At 44.1% G+C, this 17,647-nt stretch overlaps 1 protein-coding gene across 1 annotated transcript in view; it reads left to right on the top strand.

The window, feature by feature from the left end:
• LOC102676299 (retinal homeobox protein Rx1-like) overlaps window positions 1-17,647 on the top strand; it is a 66,767-nt gene that overhangs the window by 42,872 nt on the left and 6,248 nt on the right. The window contains 1 exon segment of the mRNA XM_031513752.1: window positions 11,747-12,134. Coding sequence (XP_031369612.1) covers window positions 11,747-12,134 — 388 coding nt within the window.

Here is a 17,647-nt window from a genome sequence, read left to right as displayed (position 1 = left end):
AAAAAAGCAGATTCTCATCGCGAAAATCGCAATTCCGCTTCTTTCTTGCTTTTCATCTCGCGAAAGAAAAGAAAAGAAAAGAAAAGAAAAAAAGTATCGTCGTAAAAACGCGACAAGAGACGAAGAACGAAGAAGCCATCCGCGTCTGTTACGCGAATGTTGGGGAAGGAGGAAAAGAGCAAGAAAGGGAAAGGGATTCGCGGCACGTTTCGATGATCGCTAGATGCTGAAACAATTTCGATTTCGAGAGGGTCGTCTCTTCTACTCGTTATATGGCCGGTCGTTCCATCTCGAACAGTTGGAGAATTCGTTGACCACCCATCGGGTGATGGTTCCCGCTGTCGCGTACGGAACGTTCTCCCGGGACACGAGGAGTAGGATTGACTCGTCGCGCGCGGATTCTTCGGGTGAAAAAAAGACGGGCAAGAAGAGGCGGGACGAGGACGGCGGCTTTATGTTAAACGGATTAGACAGCGGAATGCGTTGTCTCGATGAATTGCTCCCATATGCCCGCTAAACGATCGCATTCCCAGAAGTCACCGTGGAATGTCAAGATACGGAGAATTGTGGATCGCGACCGGATTAAACATTCTTCCACTCTAATTGCTCGATCGACGTTGCCGATAGAGAGTTTGCATTAAATCCGTGGAAAACTCGATACTCGAGCCGGTGGCCGCCTTGCTTTGCACACCCATGCGCAAAGCTATTTCTGAAAAACGAGATAAAAAAGGTGCGTTACGTATCTTGCTTAATTGCATTTCTAACCAGCGCGTCCATCGATTTTTCTTTCTTTTCTTTTTCTTTTTTTTTTTCTTTTACGTTGAGCGCAAATTCGAGCAGGTTCCATAGAATTTCCATTAGGAGGGAAAATTGAAATTTCCGAGCTGACTTGGAAACACGTCACACGATTAATTAGAGAAGGCGGGAACGATTTTCTGAGAGAGCCGAGGGCAGTGCGGAGGAATTGGTCGTTACAAACGGGCACGTGGCTCCGCAGCGTGCGCCAATCCGAGATAAGAATCTAAAAAAGGTTCTCGATCCTAATTCCAAGTGTGGAGGCCATGAGTCCTTATTTGTATTTCGTACCTACGGCGACATTCCACGTCACAGATAACATCCGATGATCGTACGAGGTGGGACGCGAAACGACGCAGGCACCGCAGGACGCGACATAAGCGTCCTTCCATCGCGAGGACCTCCATCGTAGCGACTACCGTCTTCTACCGACTCGAAATGCGCCGATCGCTCGTTTCCTCCTCCTCGACATTATCTCCTCGTCGATTTACACGTTTCTTCTTGAGGTTAAATCTGGAATAACGTCCATCTGGAAAGGAAAAGAATGGAAAAGAAGATCGAAATCCCTTTTTGTTTTCCATCGACTAATAAGATCGGTTCGTTGGAAAGAACGCGGCATACTTTGGAAGTACACAGAAAGGATGGTTGAATTCCTGTGCACCGGTGGCCGGGTAGGAAAAAAAATTCGAAGCGACGTTTTGACCGCCACTGTCGAAGGACGTGCACATATCTGTAGTGGAGAGTGGTCCTGAGGACTCGGATTAATCGGGGACAAGGCAAGCACATTACCGTGGCTCCAGATAGCGGTAGGATAGCGCNAACCACCGTGAAACTCCGAGAACCCGACACCCGGCTTCGTTGAAAGCCCGTGGTGGAGCGGGCTGCCTTCTCTCTTTCTCGAGAGAAAGATGGTGGCGGAGGAGCGGAGGGAGAGAGGCTAAATTGGTCCCTGGCCCTCCACCGAATCTGTGACGGGTTAATCCTCCCGGGTTCCACGAACCAGGAGAGAAGAAGTTGCCCGCGGGAGAAGATTAAAGAAAAGGAACTGCGAGCCGAGAGATGGAATTGGAATCGGAAACTTCTCCCAGAGGGAGAATTTTTGCCAAGTTTGTTCGGCCCGCCCGAATTTCTACGGATTCACGGATCCACGTTCGACGATAGACCACCGCCACTTTTCTCCCTAAAAGTATTTTTCCGATTTCCCCTCGGAAATGGCCGACATTTTTTCCCAAAGAAATTATTAATCGAGAAATCGTAAATTTCGAACGAAACGAAAACGAGGCGAAATATTGGACAAGATCGTATCTGATCGTGCATCGGTGGGGCGCGCGCGTGTACCGGCTGGCCATGGAGGATATCCTGCGTTGCGTACACACTTAACGACGACGATTCACAGCTACCCCGACTAATTATTCCGGTGTCGCGGGACCCCGCGTAGAATGCAAGGGGTCATTCAGGTTGTCGCCTCGATGCGCTCGGCGGGCTTTCGGAACGCGATTAAAAGGACGCATGTCGCCGCAAACGATGACAACGGCCACCTCTATTACCGACCGGGTATTTATATACCCGCGACGATCCTTATCGAGCAACGACAACAATTGCGGTACTCGACCGCTTCCTGAATCTAGCGAGAGTATCTCGGCGAGATACGTCTCGGAGAGACAATAGAATCCTCCGCTCCTTTGTCGGTCGATCGATGAACAATTTCCTCTCTCGTGGAACGGAGAAGAAGAAGAAGAAGAAGAAGAAGAACGTTTCGTTGTCGCGCATGGAAGGATAGAAGGATAGAAGACATCGAGGATGGGAATACGAAGCGCGTTGAAGGAAGAGGTAACGAGAACAAGTTGGAAGCGGACTCGGAGGTCGGTGCAAAGGGAACGGTGTGGCGTTAAGAATGTCAAGGTGGTGCGGTGACTCGAAAATTGCTCGGCGCGAGTGTACGGCTGGTGCGCTAATGCGCTTTAATTGTGACCCTCCGCGGCGCAACTCCTTCTTTACCACCACACACGCGAACACGGGGAAAGGAAAGGCTTGTGCGAACGTGTGGCCACAATGTTGCATACGCGCGCGAGATTCGCAACACGACAACACGGCCGATAGTAGTTGCCCGCGCGATTGTGACATCGGGTTAAGATAGGCGCAGTTACGGAAATTGAATAATAATTGCAGGCCTCGGTCACCCTCCTCCCTTCCTTGGAAACACCACTTCCACATCACGTCAGCGGTTCAAGGGGAATAATAAGGAAAGAAAAAAAAAAAAAAAAAGTCTAATAACCTGCTCGCCTCGCTAGTCGCTAGGCCACGCTCCTCTGGCTTATCATTCGATCTCCTTAATTAGAATTCCGTTGGAAAGGCGAAAACAATGGTACGCCAAGTGGCCGGTAATTCGCGAGCTCTAATCTCTCGCTCTTCGCAACGTCATCCAACGTTCACGTGGATGATGATGATTACGATTCCTCTTCTGCCCGGACGATTTATACATATTTACCTTTTCTTCGAATTTTCCATCCATTCTTTTCTTCTTCGTTCGAGTTCTCGATTCGTCGATCGAAGTACAGAAAAAAGGACGAGATTCGAAACGTGTGCTCGTTCACGATACACACGGATAGGTTCTCGCTAGGTATGATCGATGACTAGATAAAGTATCGCGGAGGTAAGAGTAATCGGCCCTTAACCGTCGTACATAAATCAAACGACTTCATTCATTCGCGAAAAGAAACAACGTTCCTCGATGTGTATACGACATAACGATGCGTAAGTGGATTTGGAAAACCGGTAGAAAACCTGATTACCTCCTTCTCCTTCCCTCCTGGGGATTTCTCGGTGCAACAACGCTCGCGCGCAACGCGATTGGATACCTTTAACGAACGTGGGTCTGTAGTTGTTCGATAATTTATGGGCTCGTATTAATTACGGAAATATCGGGTACGAAAGTGGATTGATTTTACCGAACGATCGAAAAGTATCATAATATTGGTAAATGGAAAGGAAGGAAGGAGCGGGGAGGCCCGGTTGGAAACACGGTTGGTTACGGGCATCGAAGGTTACCCGCGTTATAAAGTTTTCAATTTCTTTTTCGCTGCCGCCACTATTCACGCGAGGAGAGATCAGAGTTAATGGGCAAGATCTCTCGGTCTGGCATCGAGAGGCGGCATCGAACTTACAAGGTGAAATTTGCTTGCCGGGACCGCTTCCAAAAAGCTGCCTCATTTCTTGATTACACCGTCGGTATACGGTTCAACAATTATGCAAAACAGCCATCCTTTTATTCGCGCCCCGGTGCATCGTCCCGCAACGCTGTTATTATTCTCTCTCTCTCTCTCTCGGGAGAACAAAAAACGCAACGACGAATAATGCACTTCCGCCACAAAACTATAATAATTCCTCTTTGGCTTTTCGATGCGACCAAGAGTGAGTGAGAGTCACCATCGCTGAACCGATGGATAGATACGTTGCGTTATTTTTCTTTAAATGTATGTATCGCTAGTGGCAACAGTGTGTCGAAAAAAGTGCCAAATTTAATCCTAGTTTAAATCGGTTTAATTGTATCGCGTACTGTTTTTAATTCGTTCCGGATGTCGAAGAACAGGACGGCGGCTATGACGCGCTTCCGCCGCCGTCGTCATAATTACTCGCTACCAAACGAGCACGTTCGATGATTCTTTTCTTGGAGCGATTGCGCAATACCACGCAAGTTTTAATGCGATTAAAAAGTCATTAAGATTACATTCAATTATTAACAATTACAAAAACGACAAAAAAAAAAGGAAAACGTAATTATCCATCATTAATCAACGAGTCTGCGCCCGCTTCTTCGCCACTTCCTATATAACTACCTGTCTCCTTTTCGCACGTGTCTGCGTTTTTTTTCCTTTTTTCTTTTTTTTCCTTACTTATACGTTATACTATCCTCCCCCACCACACCGCCACCGCTACCAGTTCTATCCACAACGATTACCTTAATTCGCAAATACCGCGAAATATTTACTCTATGGAAAATAACACGGAAAACATTGCGAACAAGGCCGAAGATAATACCAAAAGATAAACGCGACAACTTAATTTCATGACTCAGGCATAACTACAAACTAATACATTGTAACTAACTAATCAACATTCGAACGTAATCAATATCAATTTGAATTTTAAACTTTTTAGTTTCAATTTTTAATTTTTTGTTAACCTATATATTTATACATTTGTTCGCATTTGTTGTGAATTGAGTAGAATTATTCCAGGGTATATATTTTTTTAAATTTTCGAATTGACAAACGTTATTCGTTATTCAAATCGCTTGAATTTAAATCGCCTTTTAAAATGGTCGGGAAAAAAGGGGGAAAGGGAGAGAAAGAGAGAGAGAGAGAGAGAGAGAGAAGGAGGGAGGGAAGGAGGAGGAGGGAGGAATCCGGTGTAATTATCCATTAGATTCTGTTACGTGCCAGCCACGATCGGTTAAGTAATACATGATCTTACAATTAGTTACCTACTACTAGCTTAGTGTTTAAAATTTATCGTCAGCGCTGCAAGTAATTATCGGTTTCTATTAAACTTTTTCAACGCCTCGTATGCGCGCAATTTTCCACGCATGAAGACCGTGATACGCCAACTGGGGAACCGCAGCCAACGTTGCAATTTAGTAATTAATGGTGACATTGCGGATAATTAACTGCCGTAAATAATTGTAATTGTGCTTAAGTTCTATCTGTTGGCCGCGACTATTCTCGCAGGGGGGAAAAAAAGGGGAGGAAAAAAAGGGGAGGAGGGGGAGAAAAAAAGAAAGAAAAAGAAACGATGAACGCATCGTTGCGTGTTCTTCACCGGTGAACCTGGAGCCACCGTCATCGCGATCGTCATCATCGTTGTCGACAGCCCCGACACCGGTCTCGCTTTGTTCGAGCAAGGATGCGTCTGTTCTTGGAACTGCTACGAGGACGAGAGACTAATGCACGCGACGACCAAGAAACAGTACGCATATGTATGCCAAGTACGATTAACGCCTTAACGTTCAAATATTTTTCTTTTCCTTTTCTTTTTTCTTTTTTTTTTCTTCTCAATTTTCGTAGAAACATTGGAAATTACGTATTTTAATTGAAAATAAACAAGAAACACGTGCGTGATATTCTTTTCACGAGCTGTGTATGTAATATTTTAATCAACGACAAAAATAAGTGAGCAATTAAATTGCAGATGTATTTGCACTATAGCCCATATATGTATATTAATTTACAAGTCGTAGTCGAATAAGCGGATATTTTCTACTTTTATGCATAACCTTATTGATTTATTGATGATTAACATTAATAATTTAATGGAATTTGTTTTTTTTTTTTTAACATTTCAATCATAAATGTCATATATTAATATTAGGTATTTGTTTAATCACTCCTTTTATGTAATTTTAAATAGTATAATCTTATTAAATTTGAAAAGATAAAAATATATTTACGATAAACTATATCTTTCTTTTTTTTTTTTTTTTACGATAAAAAAATTTTTTTTAAATTTTCGCGATTAAACTACTTATTAGTCTAATATATCTTTTTCTATCTTCGTAATAATTTTAATAATTTTGCACGTGTTTTTTAGATAATAATAATAATAATAGTAATAATAATAATATTTATATCATCGGACACGAGCGTTAAGAGCGTTTAAAAGAAGATTAGAAAGGAAATAATCCCAAAAATACGTGACAAACGAGAGAGAGGAGAAAAATATCAAAATTAAAGCAAAAAATTATAATAATTACAAGAAAATTTGCGTGTAATTCGTATCGCGGAATCTTTTAAAGTTCATTGAACTCGCAATAGCGAAAGAAAGTAGGGGCACTATCGGCTATACATATATTTATGACAAGGCAACCACCCGTTCCCGTTGCTTGTATATTTAGATGTAGATTAGGATGCGTGCAATTACGTTACCGCGCTTGTAAATTGCACATCGGTGCCCGAACGTGATTTATCGTGCTTACCACACACACACACACACACACACACTTTTCGCGATCGTCTTAATGATCGTTTGTAGATCATTATCGGCGATCGACGGACAAAACGTTGGCGTTCGTCAATTCGTAGCATGATCCTCGCTCTACCGGACGTTGGAGAGATCCGTCGAGCTTTACGATTCCTATGACACACGCGTCGTTCCTTCTTTTTCTTCCTCTCCCGGTTCAAAGGGGTTCACTCGTAATTGTTCCTCGTCGAACATTAAAATTATTACACGCGATTTGTAACAAAACGAGCACGTCGACCAGTGCATCGATCGAACAAAAGTATCAACACGCGTTACGATCATCCTCGAGCTCGAGATACGAGATGAGAGCAAAACGGATGAACGGCTCTTCACTTTTATCCGCGATTCTCGAAGCCGCTCTTTTTCTCTCTCGAGAGAGAGAGAATGGTTCATCGGTGGATGATCGATGATCTACCAATTTCCCTGACGTCGACAAATTATTTCAACGATATCTCTCAATCATTAATTGATTTCGCGAGCTGGAATCGTTGATCCACACGGCTTTACACGTTCTCCGATAGAGTAATTTGCAAATTATAATCGTGCCGTCACGAGATTTTCATCGGAGTTGAATGTTGGCGTGTGTTGCAACATGCATCGCAATTCCAAGAATTAACTAACACGATTCGTAATTATCGTTGGATTTTATTTTACGCGAACGGATGGTGGTAATGGTAGCAGACAATTAATTTTTTAATCGGTTCACGTATGACGTAACCGAGTACACAGCGATGTAAATCGGCGAAAAGTTTGAACGCGTTCATTGTGAATCGCGTAATACGTGTAAATTAAATGGTTTGTTTGAACCATGGAGTGAGACCGCGTTTTATTAATTACGAATAGAAACGCAAAAAAAAATATATATATTACGTGATTGTTGGATAGATAAATAAAATAATATCGCGATTGAGTTAATTATACTGGAAAATAATTGTCTTGTAACTCATTACAACGTTCAACGACAAACACGCACAATCCGGTTTTTTTTATCGTTTGATCGGTGGAGAATGTTGCTTTATTACCCGCGACAAATAATAATTACAAACATCTTTTCCTTTTTTTTTAAAAATTTTCCCGTTCATTTTCAAATGTATCTTTGCACTATTTTCTTATCGAACGAATAATATTGTTATATTCCGTGCAACTGCAAACTTTGAATTCTTACAATTCTTCTGTTGCGTACACAAAATTGCCAACATTAATTTCAAAATTATTGACATTAACTGCAGAAAATCTATTATTAGTCAAAATCGCGTTTGAAAGAAAAGAAGCTCCAACAAAATTAAAATTAGGAATCCAAAATCCTTAATTTGACACACTACGTGTAATCAATAATATACATCCTTTTCACGATCTATCAGATCGAAATAGATTCATCGCGACGAAATCGAACAACAAGAGTAATAACATATCGCGATAATTCACGAGGAACGAATTACATGAGAATTCGATCGAGAATCGATCGTTTCGTCCAGGATTCGCGTATACCCGAGAAATTCGATCCATTCAACGCTTCTAATCGATCTTTATTTCTCGTTGACAATGAGCCAATAATTAAACGATTGGATGAAAAACGATTGGCGCCCATTCGATCGTATTTCGAATAAGAATTTATCTCTTGATCGCGTTTCCATGGGAAAGTCTCGTTCGTTCTAACGCGAGAGTTCGAAATAAGAAAAAAAAAAATCGATTGTTGCCAACTTAATTACCTCTCTTACGATCGAGCGTAAGATAATTGTCAGAGTATATATAACGTTAGACACGAAGGTAAGGATAATACGAAGGTAATACGGTGTACAGGGCCTCCTGACGGCCCTCTCCTTCCTTTCGCCTCCCCTCGACACGCCTCGCATCGACACGGGTCGAGCCTCGGCTCATCTCCCCTTTTACATCTTTTAATACTTCTACGCGAGCCCCCCCCTCTCTCTCTCTCTCTCTCTCTCCCCATTGTTGCAATTATTATCGGAGGGCAGAGTGGTCGATGTTATACGGGCTAATTAATACAGGTGGAAAGGTTGAAACGCACCACATGGTGCGGGCGTAACCTGCATCCGGAAGGTAAATATCGGTGAGCCGTTTATCGGAGGGCGCTATCGCTATCGAGCAGCCAGCGGCTACAAAGGATTGCCGATAATTCGTAATTGCTTGTTATTATCGTGGCGAGAAATCGAACACGTCCAACCGTCGCCGGTTCTTGTCACAGGATGCATTGATGCGTCTATTAGCGGGAATTTGCAAGTATGATTCGATGGAGGAACACCTTTTTTTCGTTGTAACGCGTCGCCGTGTACACCGACGTCTCGATTCCATGATTCGTATACGCATCGGCGCGCTCTCGAGAATAATGATGCTTTGCATCATAGCAATAGCTTTATCGTTTCGATCACAATATTTTTCGCCCGAGGGAATTTTTTTCCTTTTTTCTTTCGGAAATTTGAGCGGAAAAAGAGAGAACCTGACGAAAAAAATAAAGATAGTAAACGTAGATGATAATAACATTCTCGCGAATTGGATTTGCAACTGTCACCACATAGAGGTTGACTTCTAGCTTTCACTGAGAGGAGAGGAAAAAATAAATTTGAAGAACGAGTTTCGAGATTATTATTATTATTATTCTCATTGCGAGTGTAAGAGAAAATTGTAGAAAATTCTGGAGAGCTCGGTAACTGAATGTCATCGTTGAAAAATATTATACGAGTCGACTCGCCCGTTATAACACGTCCGCGAGAAACACACGCGGCCTCAATGAGTTGGCTAATTAGTTTATTACGCCGCGCTAATTTGTATGCCCATAAATCGTGATCATAGGAACGCGTAATGTACCCAGTGAATGTGTACACACAGGATACATGTATATATAGGTACGTACAACTGTTGACTGTTTCACCAGACACGTACAGGAGTACTCGTGGTAGCGTGTAAATATGACAGAAATGACTAGCGGATTTCCAAGCCGCTCACTCGGAAATCACTCCATCCGAAGGATCTAATCGAGCGTGACGCATCTAATCGCGTGCATTCGCGATACACAGAGTAAGAGTTTGCAACCGTTCGAACGGATACAAATTAACATAGTAAAATTTTCAATACGGACGATCAATTAACAACGCGGTCGATACGCAACCCTTCCTTCCCTCGAGCACCGGTTATTCCGGTTTCGATTTATTAATTAAATCGGGGGAAAAAAAATAAATCGACGAGAAGAGAGAAAGAAATAGAAGAGAGAGAGAGAGAGAGAGAGAGAGAAATTTTCGAATTTTCAAAGAATCGCCAAAAAATTCGAGGATACGCTTCTGTTGAGGTATAAATCTCGGGTTCGCGCCGATCCGTGCCAGCCACGAACAGTCGCTTCCTCCCGCCACGAAATTACAGTGTTTACGCGAATTAGATTTCGGTTTCGGTAATTTTCAGTTAATAACGAAGCGAACTGGCCAACGAACGAACGAGCATTAAGTGCGGCTTCGAGCCCATTAATGCTATTATAATGTAAAAGGCTACCTACGCGTTCCTCTCTTACGCTCCTTCTCCGTCTTGGAGAAACACGGTAACACGAACCTGCATGTACTCGATGGATTTCATGGTGAAATCCAATAAAAAGAAAAAAAAAAAGAAAGGAAAAAGAAAAGAAAAAAGAAGAAAACCTTTACCAACCTTAGATCTCGCTTATCGTTCGCATTACGTTCAGGCTACCTGCATTATAAACTCATTTCCGATAAATCGGCCCAAATAAGAAAAAAAAAATAAATAAATAAATAAATAAAAGAAGAGGAAGAAGAAAAACAGCTGCTCGATCTACCGCGCAAACCGCTTCGATCTTTCTACTTCTTCCCTTCTCTTTCTACATCTCGACTCCTACCTTCGACAACTTCGATTTTTGTCGTGCGACAAAATCTGTAAAAAAAATTCGAATTCTATTCGAACTGCAGATACGATCGAATGATATAGATTTAGACGTGTGATACGAGAATGGTAATGGGAATGATTAAACGTTTAAGGACCCATTCGAACGGTCGAATTTCAATAACGAGGAATTAAGCGGCGAGTCGAGTTGACGAAATTTATTACGGGCGGGGAACCGGTTCGGGAGCTGAGTAAAATACCATTGCAAATTGCGGACGGGGATTATCAGTAGCAGGTTGTAAGCACGAGGTAGGATCCATCGGTTGGTATGTCCAAGTATCGATCGCGCGTGAAAATGATTCTGGTCGTTACAAGCGAATCGAACGTTGTTACATGATCACTCACAGCACCGAACGTGCCGAAGTGTGGGCTTGTAGGGATCATTAATGCGGCAAGGTCGGTGAAAGGAACGATAACTCTGTCCTCCTCCTGTACACCTCGGTCCCCGTGTCTCCGTCTCCGTCTCGTGCCTGCGTAGTCGTGTCTACGTATAATTCGATTCAAAAATAACCGGCCGATCTTGAAGCGGCCACCGATCATCGTTAAATAATATCGACGTCATCTCGACACGCCGTATCGTCTAATTACGCGATCCATTCTAATTTTACACGTTATTTCGACGCTCGTGCATCGCGAAGGCTATTAATCCGCCAACATTTCATACGTATCTTTGAAACATCTTGTATCATGTTCGTTATATTGCGTGCACACGTTCGATTCTAGTTCTGTGCGGAGCTGACATTGATATTATGGGAACGGTTCGAGCAATTGCAATTTCTGTATATATACATATATTTTAATAATATCGAATTTATATATATATAGATATTATACAACGCGATGAAAAAAATTAAAGCGACTCGAGTTAGCGGAAGCTAAACCAACAGGATCTCCTTATCTGTTCGGATATCCAATTATAATCCAAATGTCGATAACTCGACCACTGTACGCGGTATCGCATTATTCCTTCGCGAATAATTTTCGTCGAATAATTTTGCGTCGATGCCGCAAATAATGTAAACTTTCTGGATCGCAGATCATTCGATACGAGGAGGAGGAGGAGGAGGAGGAGGCGGGGGCGAGCAAGCTATCCCGCAGACAAGTCCTGCGAGCAGCACGAGCAGCTCGAGCCAGGTGAATCAGGTGAGCCTACAACAGGTGAGCCAGCAAGCTCACCAACAACCGCCACCTACTACGACAACACCTCAATCGACTCAAATGGGAATCTCTACGGAAGAGGTGAGAGCCGAGGAAGAGAGCAACCACCCTAGAGCAGCGCCGACCAGCCCTGAAAGCGAGACCGAGGTCGACGACTTCGCACCGAAAAGGAAACAGCGCAGATATAGGACTACCTTCACCAGCTTCCAATTGGAGGAACTCGAGAAAGCTTTCTCGAGAACTCATTATCCCGACGTGTTCACCAGGTACGGTTCAGTAAAAACCGCGTACCACGTTTTCAAAGTTTTCAAAACCTTGCCCTTTTTCTCCCCCGTTCGAAAACTCTACTCTTGGATGCGATGTTCTATCACGCCGAAAATATGGAAACCCTCCCCCTCCGTTGAGCTTCTCAACGCGTATCTCCGTTTCACCGATAAGACGAGAATGTCTAGACGATAGAGGTTGTCCAGTGTTCGTCAGCCTTCCCCTGTGTAACGGGATCAAGATACGGTAGGAAGTTGTGGAGCGAGCTATTAGCTTCCATCCGAGCCGAAATATTTCGTGACAGGGGGCACCCGTGCCACGCTTTCCACCGACGATTATGGGAATATCTATCTACGAAGGAAATTATCATCCGCGTCGACCATCCTTCCGTTCCTTCCAACATTTTTTTTTAATGGATTCCGTTGAATTTACGATGAAACGTAAATATATAGACGGGCCTTGATCGTAAAACGGACCCGGATGTTTCGATCGATTACGAAATCTTATCTATTGCATCGGTCGAGAATCCTTTCGATTCGCGAAGATATCCGCGCGATACATATAGGAAGGAAAAAGAGTGAAACTCGAGAGAGATAGGATGAAATTGGATAGGAAAAATAGCGTTAATTCCAACGTTGATCGAAGTGATCGACGAGATTGTTGGAGGAATGCGTGAAAGATCTGGCGAGATCTATCGATTCGGGGAAACGATCGCGCCTTCCTCCATCGATCATCCCACTTTCCTTGGAGGGAAGGGGAGAGGAATAGTGGTCGTCGCGTAAATTTTGCCGCGCCGCGTCAAAACTATGATTTCGCGTTATTAAGTTGCCGGCTGTTGGATCCAGTTGCGTTGGATCCAGCAACGCGCCAGCAACGGAGTGTAGCGCAATTTATCCGGATAGCTTTTTCTTTTCGCCTCCTTTTTCTTCCTTTCGTAGCGCGGAACACCCGGTAGGTAACTAATAGCGGTGTAATCGCTCGTAATAGGCCCGGTCCTGTGGCTGCGGCATAGGTTCTCGTAATTAAGTGGAAGGTAGAGGGGATATGCGGAGAAGAGAAGCAGATATACACAGCTGGTATGGTGTACCATTGATAGAATAAACACGGCCGAGCTTTGCCACAAATTCAGCAGCTCGAAAGGTTGAACGTTGTATTTCGCGCGAATCACGATGGTACGTGATGAAATACGGGAAAGAATCCCCGATCCAAAGAAACGTCGAAGAATACTTTTCATAATTTATATCTGGTTGAATTATAATTTTAAAGTGAGTTTACTTTGAGAAGTAACTGCATCCTGTATCGGCATCGTGTTCACGATTCAAAGCACGATTTTGAAAAATAATTTCAACACGATTATTTTTAAAAGTGCACGATTGCATAACAACTATCCAAAAGAATAATTTTCAAGATGGCCATTGGGTGATATTCACCGATTGAGTACCAATGGTAGTAATTTTAACTAGCATTTTATCCGACTACGCGCAATATGGACTATTTGGCAGCCATGCGACGAATATTTGGCAGTGGTGCAAGGAATATTTGGCAGCCGTAATACTTGGCGTAAAAAATTTCAAGGGCTATCTTGTTATGGTCGCATAACGGACGGACGAGCGGTCCGGACTTATCGGAAATTTCAACGTTCGGACTCGCGATAAAGGCTTAATATGTCCGGCGGCATCGAAATGCTGCGTCTGGCCTGCTCCTCTAACCCCGTCCAGGTCCAGGCTTTTACTTTCTTCATCGGGAAAAACACAGGATGGTACGGATTTAATTTTGTAATTTCCGAGGAGAGCGCATCGAATAGATCGGGGGTCGATAAAGAAGAAATCGATCAATTTTTGCAAGCAATTTCGCCTCGCCGCGTAATCCATCGTTTCGTAATCGGGGATCATTTCCTCGATACAGGTCGTTCCATATCTTTTTGCCGTTTCGATATAAATTAATCCCTTCCCCGATCGTTCATTTCTTGTCCCTTCTCTCTCTTTCTCTTCTTTCACCGTCTCCCTCTCGATACCGTGTTGGAGTATTAATTTCACACTAATTGGATTTTATGGCCGCTTAGGTTTATTGACTAGCTGACCGAGAGGAGGTAGCTCGCTCGATCACGATGCATATTCATTAGCTGCTTTTACAGCAGCTCAGGCAACTCGCGATTGGCTCGTTCTATTGAATCGTTACCACGCACGATCCATCCATCCATCCATCCATCCATCCATCTACGAATGTCCCCTTACCTAATTTTCAGCAGAACGGCTCGAAAACGGCGCTTGTTCGCGACGTCGACCGATCAATCGGTATCGGTGATTGTGAATTATCCCGATCGACGAGGTCAAAGAAATCCGAACGATGAAATATCCAGACACGGGGGGAGGGATGTTGTAAGCCTTCGAACGTGGCCACTTACTTTTACGAGCTCTTAAGATCTAATTTAGATTAGAATCGTGTGGCTCGAGCTACCGTGCCTCGACTAATCATCCTACCCCTACCACATCTTCCCTTTTCCTTCCCCTTTCACCTCCTCCCCCTTGTTTTTATCTCGATAAACTCAAGGGATGGATACAGATATGGATACGGGGGAGGGAGAAAAAAATGAAAGATTTCGTGGCGGGCAAGTTTTACGTATAAAATTTATCGTCGGTTGAAACGATATCCACCTGTTTCGACGGTTCCCGGTAAATCATTCCGAAGAATACCTCTATATCCGTGGGGTGGGTCGGTGGTGAGTTTAATAAGGATGATTGTTTCCAGTGATCCGTGGAACGGAACCAGTTCCACGGACCTCTCTGCCTCTCTCCTCGATCCTGTCCCTCTCTTCGTTCCACGTCCCACCTCTCATCGCTCTCTTCCCCCCATTCTCCGTACCCTGGTCCCCCCTCGACTCTTCTCCCGTAACTTCTCCTGTCATTAATCGACCGACGAGTCATGCTCCCGATTAGAAATGCCGCCAGCTCTCTTTATCTCTCTCTCTCCGACCCGTTATTCGTTCCTTGGCAAATGAGATTAGCGGGCCCTGTGTGTGATCGCTAATTAGAACCAGCGACGGGGCCACGCTCGAAAATCAACGCTTCGTCAACTCTCTCTCTAATTTTCGCTCGTTCTCTTATTGTCCGTTTCGTTACACGAGCATAATCCCGTTGCGCTTAAATCTTTTTTCTTCCCTTCTCTTTCTTTCTTTCTTTCTTTCTTTCTTTTTTCTCCCCTTTTTTTTTTATATCCATTCCACGCTAATCGCAGAACCGAATTTTTTGCAGGCTTCCTCCTTCGACCAGCCCAACCCATTCCTTTCCACCGATTCTCCGACCGAAGCGTTCCGAGAGAACGGATGTTGGACGTTCCTCGAGAGAAAAAGAGGGAGGGAGGGAGAGAGAGAGAGAGAGAGACTCGTTCTCGATTCGATCGACGACAGTGTGGCTAATCGGTAATTGGCCCTTCACGGCGTACGCGTGTTAAGCACATATTACGCACGCATTTCGCACACATTACACGACTTGGCTACCGACTTTGCTCCTCTTCCGTCTCTATCCGCGCCGATTCTCTTCCCGCGTATTCTCCCTCGTTTTCGATCGGTCGAAACGGTCTCGAAAATCCTATCTTACTCTCCGCTTCGATACCCGAGTGCAACGGCGCTTACGTTATTACGATTACGGGCAAATTAATTTCCGCCCTTACCCGCTTCGCCGAGGAAAGTACACTGGCGGCGCGCTACCGTCGAAATAGTCCGTAATGCCGTGTCATTCCATTGGTAATTGCCGTTTCGAACGCAGCTTTCTAGCAGAAGTCGAGACGTATGATTTATACCGAGATTAATGGTAAATTCCAAGGGTTGTTCGTTGACCAACCCGATCGTTAGAGAGGAGATGGATTGCATCGCATTATGCACGGATATTACCTCGTAGCTACCTGCTTCTCTATCGTCTTGCACGACACGGATCTGCCACGTAGTATCGAGTGTCTTCTCTCCCCGTCATTCTTTCCCTGATTTTATCACAATCACGAATTGAATCTTCGATGTCATCGCTTGATCGATACTCGATCGACGAACAGAGCGAAAAGTAGGAAAGTATTTAGAGGTGGTTGGAAGTGTTTTGTTCACTTCTTGAAAAAGAAAATTCGAATCCTTTTTCTTGTTACTCGTTCGTGAGATTCGAATCCACGCGTGTCCTACGTGGATACGAAACGATGATCGAGCGAGGATAAATACGTTTGATTAAACGGAACGGGAGTAATTTTTATTTTTAATCTTTGGAGTTTCCGTGAACGAGGCAATCGGTCGATCACGGACGGCGACAATTTCGAGCATGTTAAACAATAACGATTAAGGTTGCGCCACGAGGGACAATCACGAGCTCGAGAGAGCGCAGAGAGCGGGCCGGCCGATTCGACCTCCGAGGTTAATTAGATAATGTAATTGTCCGGCAATTACTCGAATTACTCGCGCGCCAAGCCTCTCTCAGGCCGCATCGACACAACGCACGCTACTCTCGTGCTAACGTTCCCTCCGTCTCGCTTCCCCTCCCTTTCACGCTAATACCCTCCATCCTTTTCTCGCTTCGCCTTGATCGCCTGTGCCGCCTATCATTTTCCTCTATCTTTTCCTCGTTTCGAACCCGCGTATATTTATATACCAGATCTACTTGGGCGAAGAGGGACATTGGCGTGTATGTGTGTTACACGTGGTGGGTTGAAAAATGATAAACTCACACGCGTGCCGTTTCGAGGAGAAAAAAAAAAAAAAAAAAAAAAGGAAACACGTACAAGTTGAATGACAGACCGGTTGAAAGCGCGACTCTTGATTGGAATAACTTTTCATATCTCGCGTCAACGACACGCTATTTCGCATAAGTTTTAATCCTTTATCTCCGCTCGCGATGTTTATTCATTATTCGCCCCAGAAAAACATTCGATTTTAATGAGGCGAAACGAGAAACGTAACGAGACGGGACAAGTGACACGAGAAAAATTGCAACGAGAAATTGGTGTCGTTGAGACGATTATTAGAGGGGGAGTATTCGCGTTGCGTATATACACCCTTCCTCCCCGGTGAAGAATAGGAAACGAAGGAAAGGAGAGAAAATTTAGCGCGAGAAGAGAAGGAAGGAAAAGTAGAGCGAATCGAATCTCTCTATCCGCTTAGCTTCGAAGAGTCGAGGAGGAGCGCGTGTTTGATTGCGAAACGGCAAAGTCGATCGCGGTTTAAATCACATTAACAACATCCTATCGTGTGGAAACTATTTACTTCCTCTCTCTCGTACGAGTGTGCATGGACTCGTGCACGGACACCTCGTTCGCACGATCGAAGCAAACGCGTTTATTAACGCGTGTTTCAACCTCGACGAAGGAAGGAGCGGTTTTATTTTACGATACAAATATGCCTGACGTCATCGCGCGAGAGCTCGTTGAGAGCGGAGATAGATGAGCCTGTTAAAAAATTACACAGCGATAAATTGCAGAGGAGAGGATTCGTGAAAGAAGTTGCACAAGTCTGTTACGTCGAACGGTTAGATACGACTAATCT

This window comes from Apis dorsata, unplaced genomic scaffold, assembly GCF_000469605.1.
Source record: "Apis dorsata unplaced genomic scaffold, Apis dorsata 1.3 scaffold_734, whole genome shotgun sequence".
NCBI classification, from domain to species: domain Eukaryota; kingdom Metazoa; phylum Arthropoda; class Insecta; order Hymenoptera; family Apidae; genus Apis; species Apis dorsata.
The sequence above is the reverse complement of the archived record's forward strand: the minus strand, read 5'-3'. Positions and strand labels throughout refer to the sequence as shown.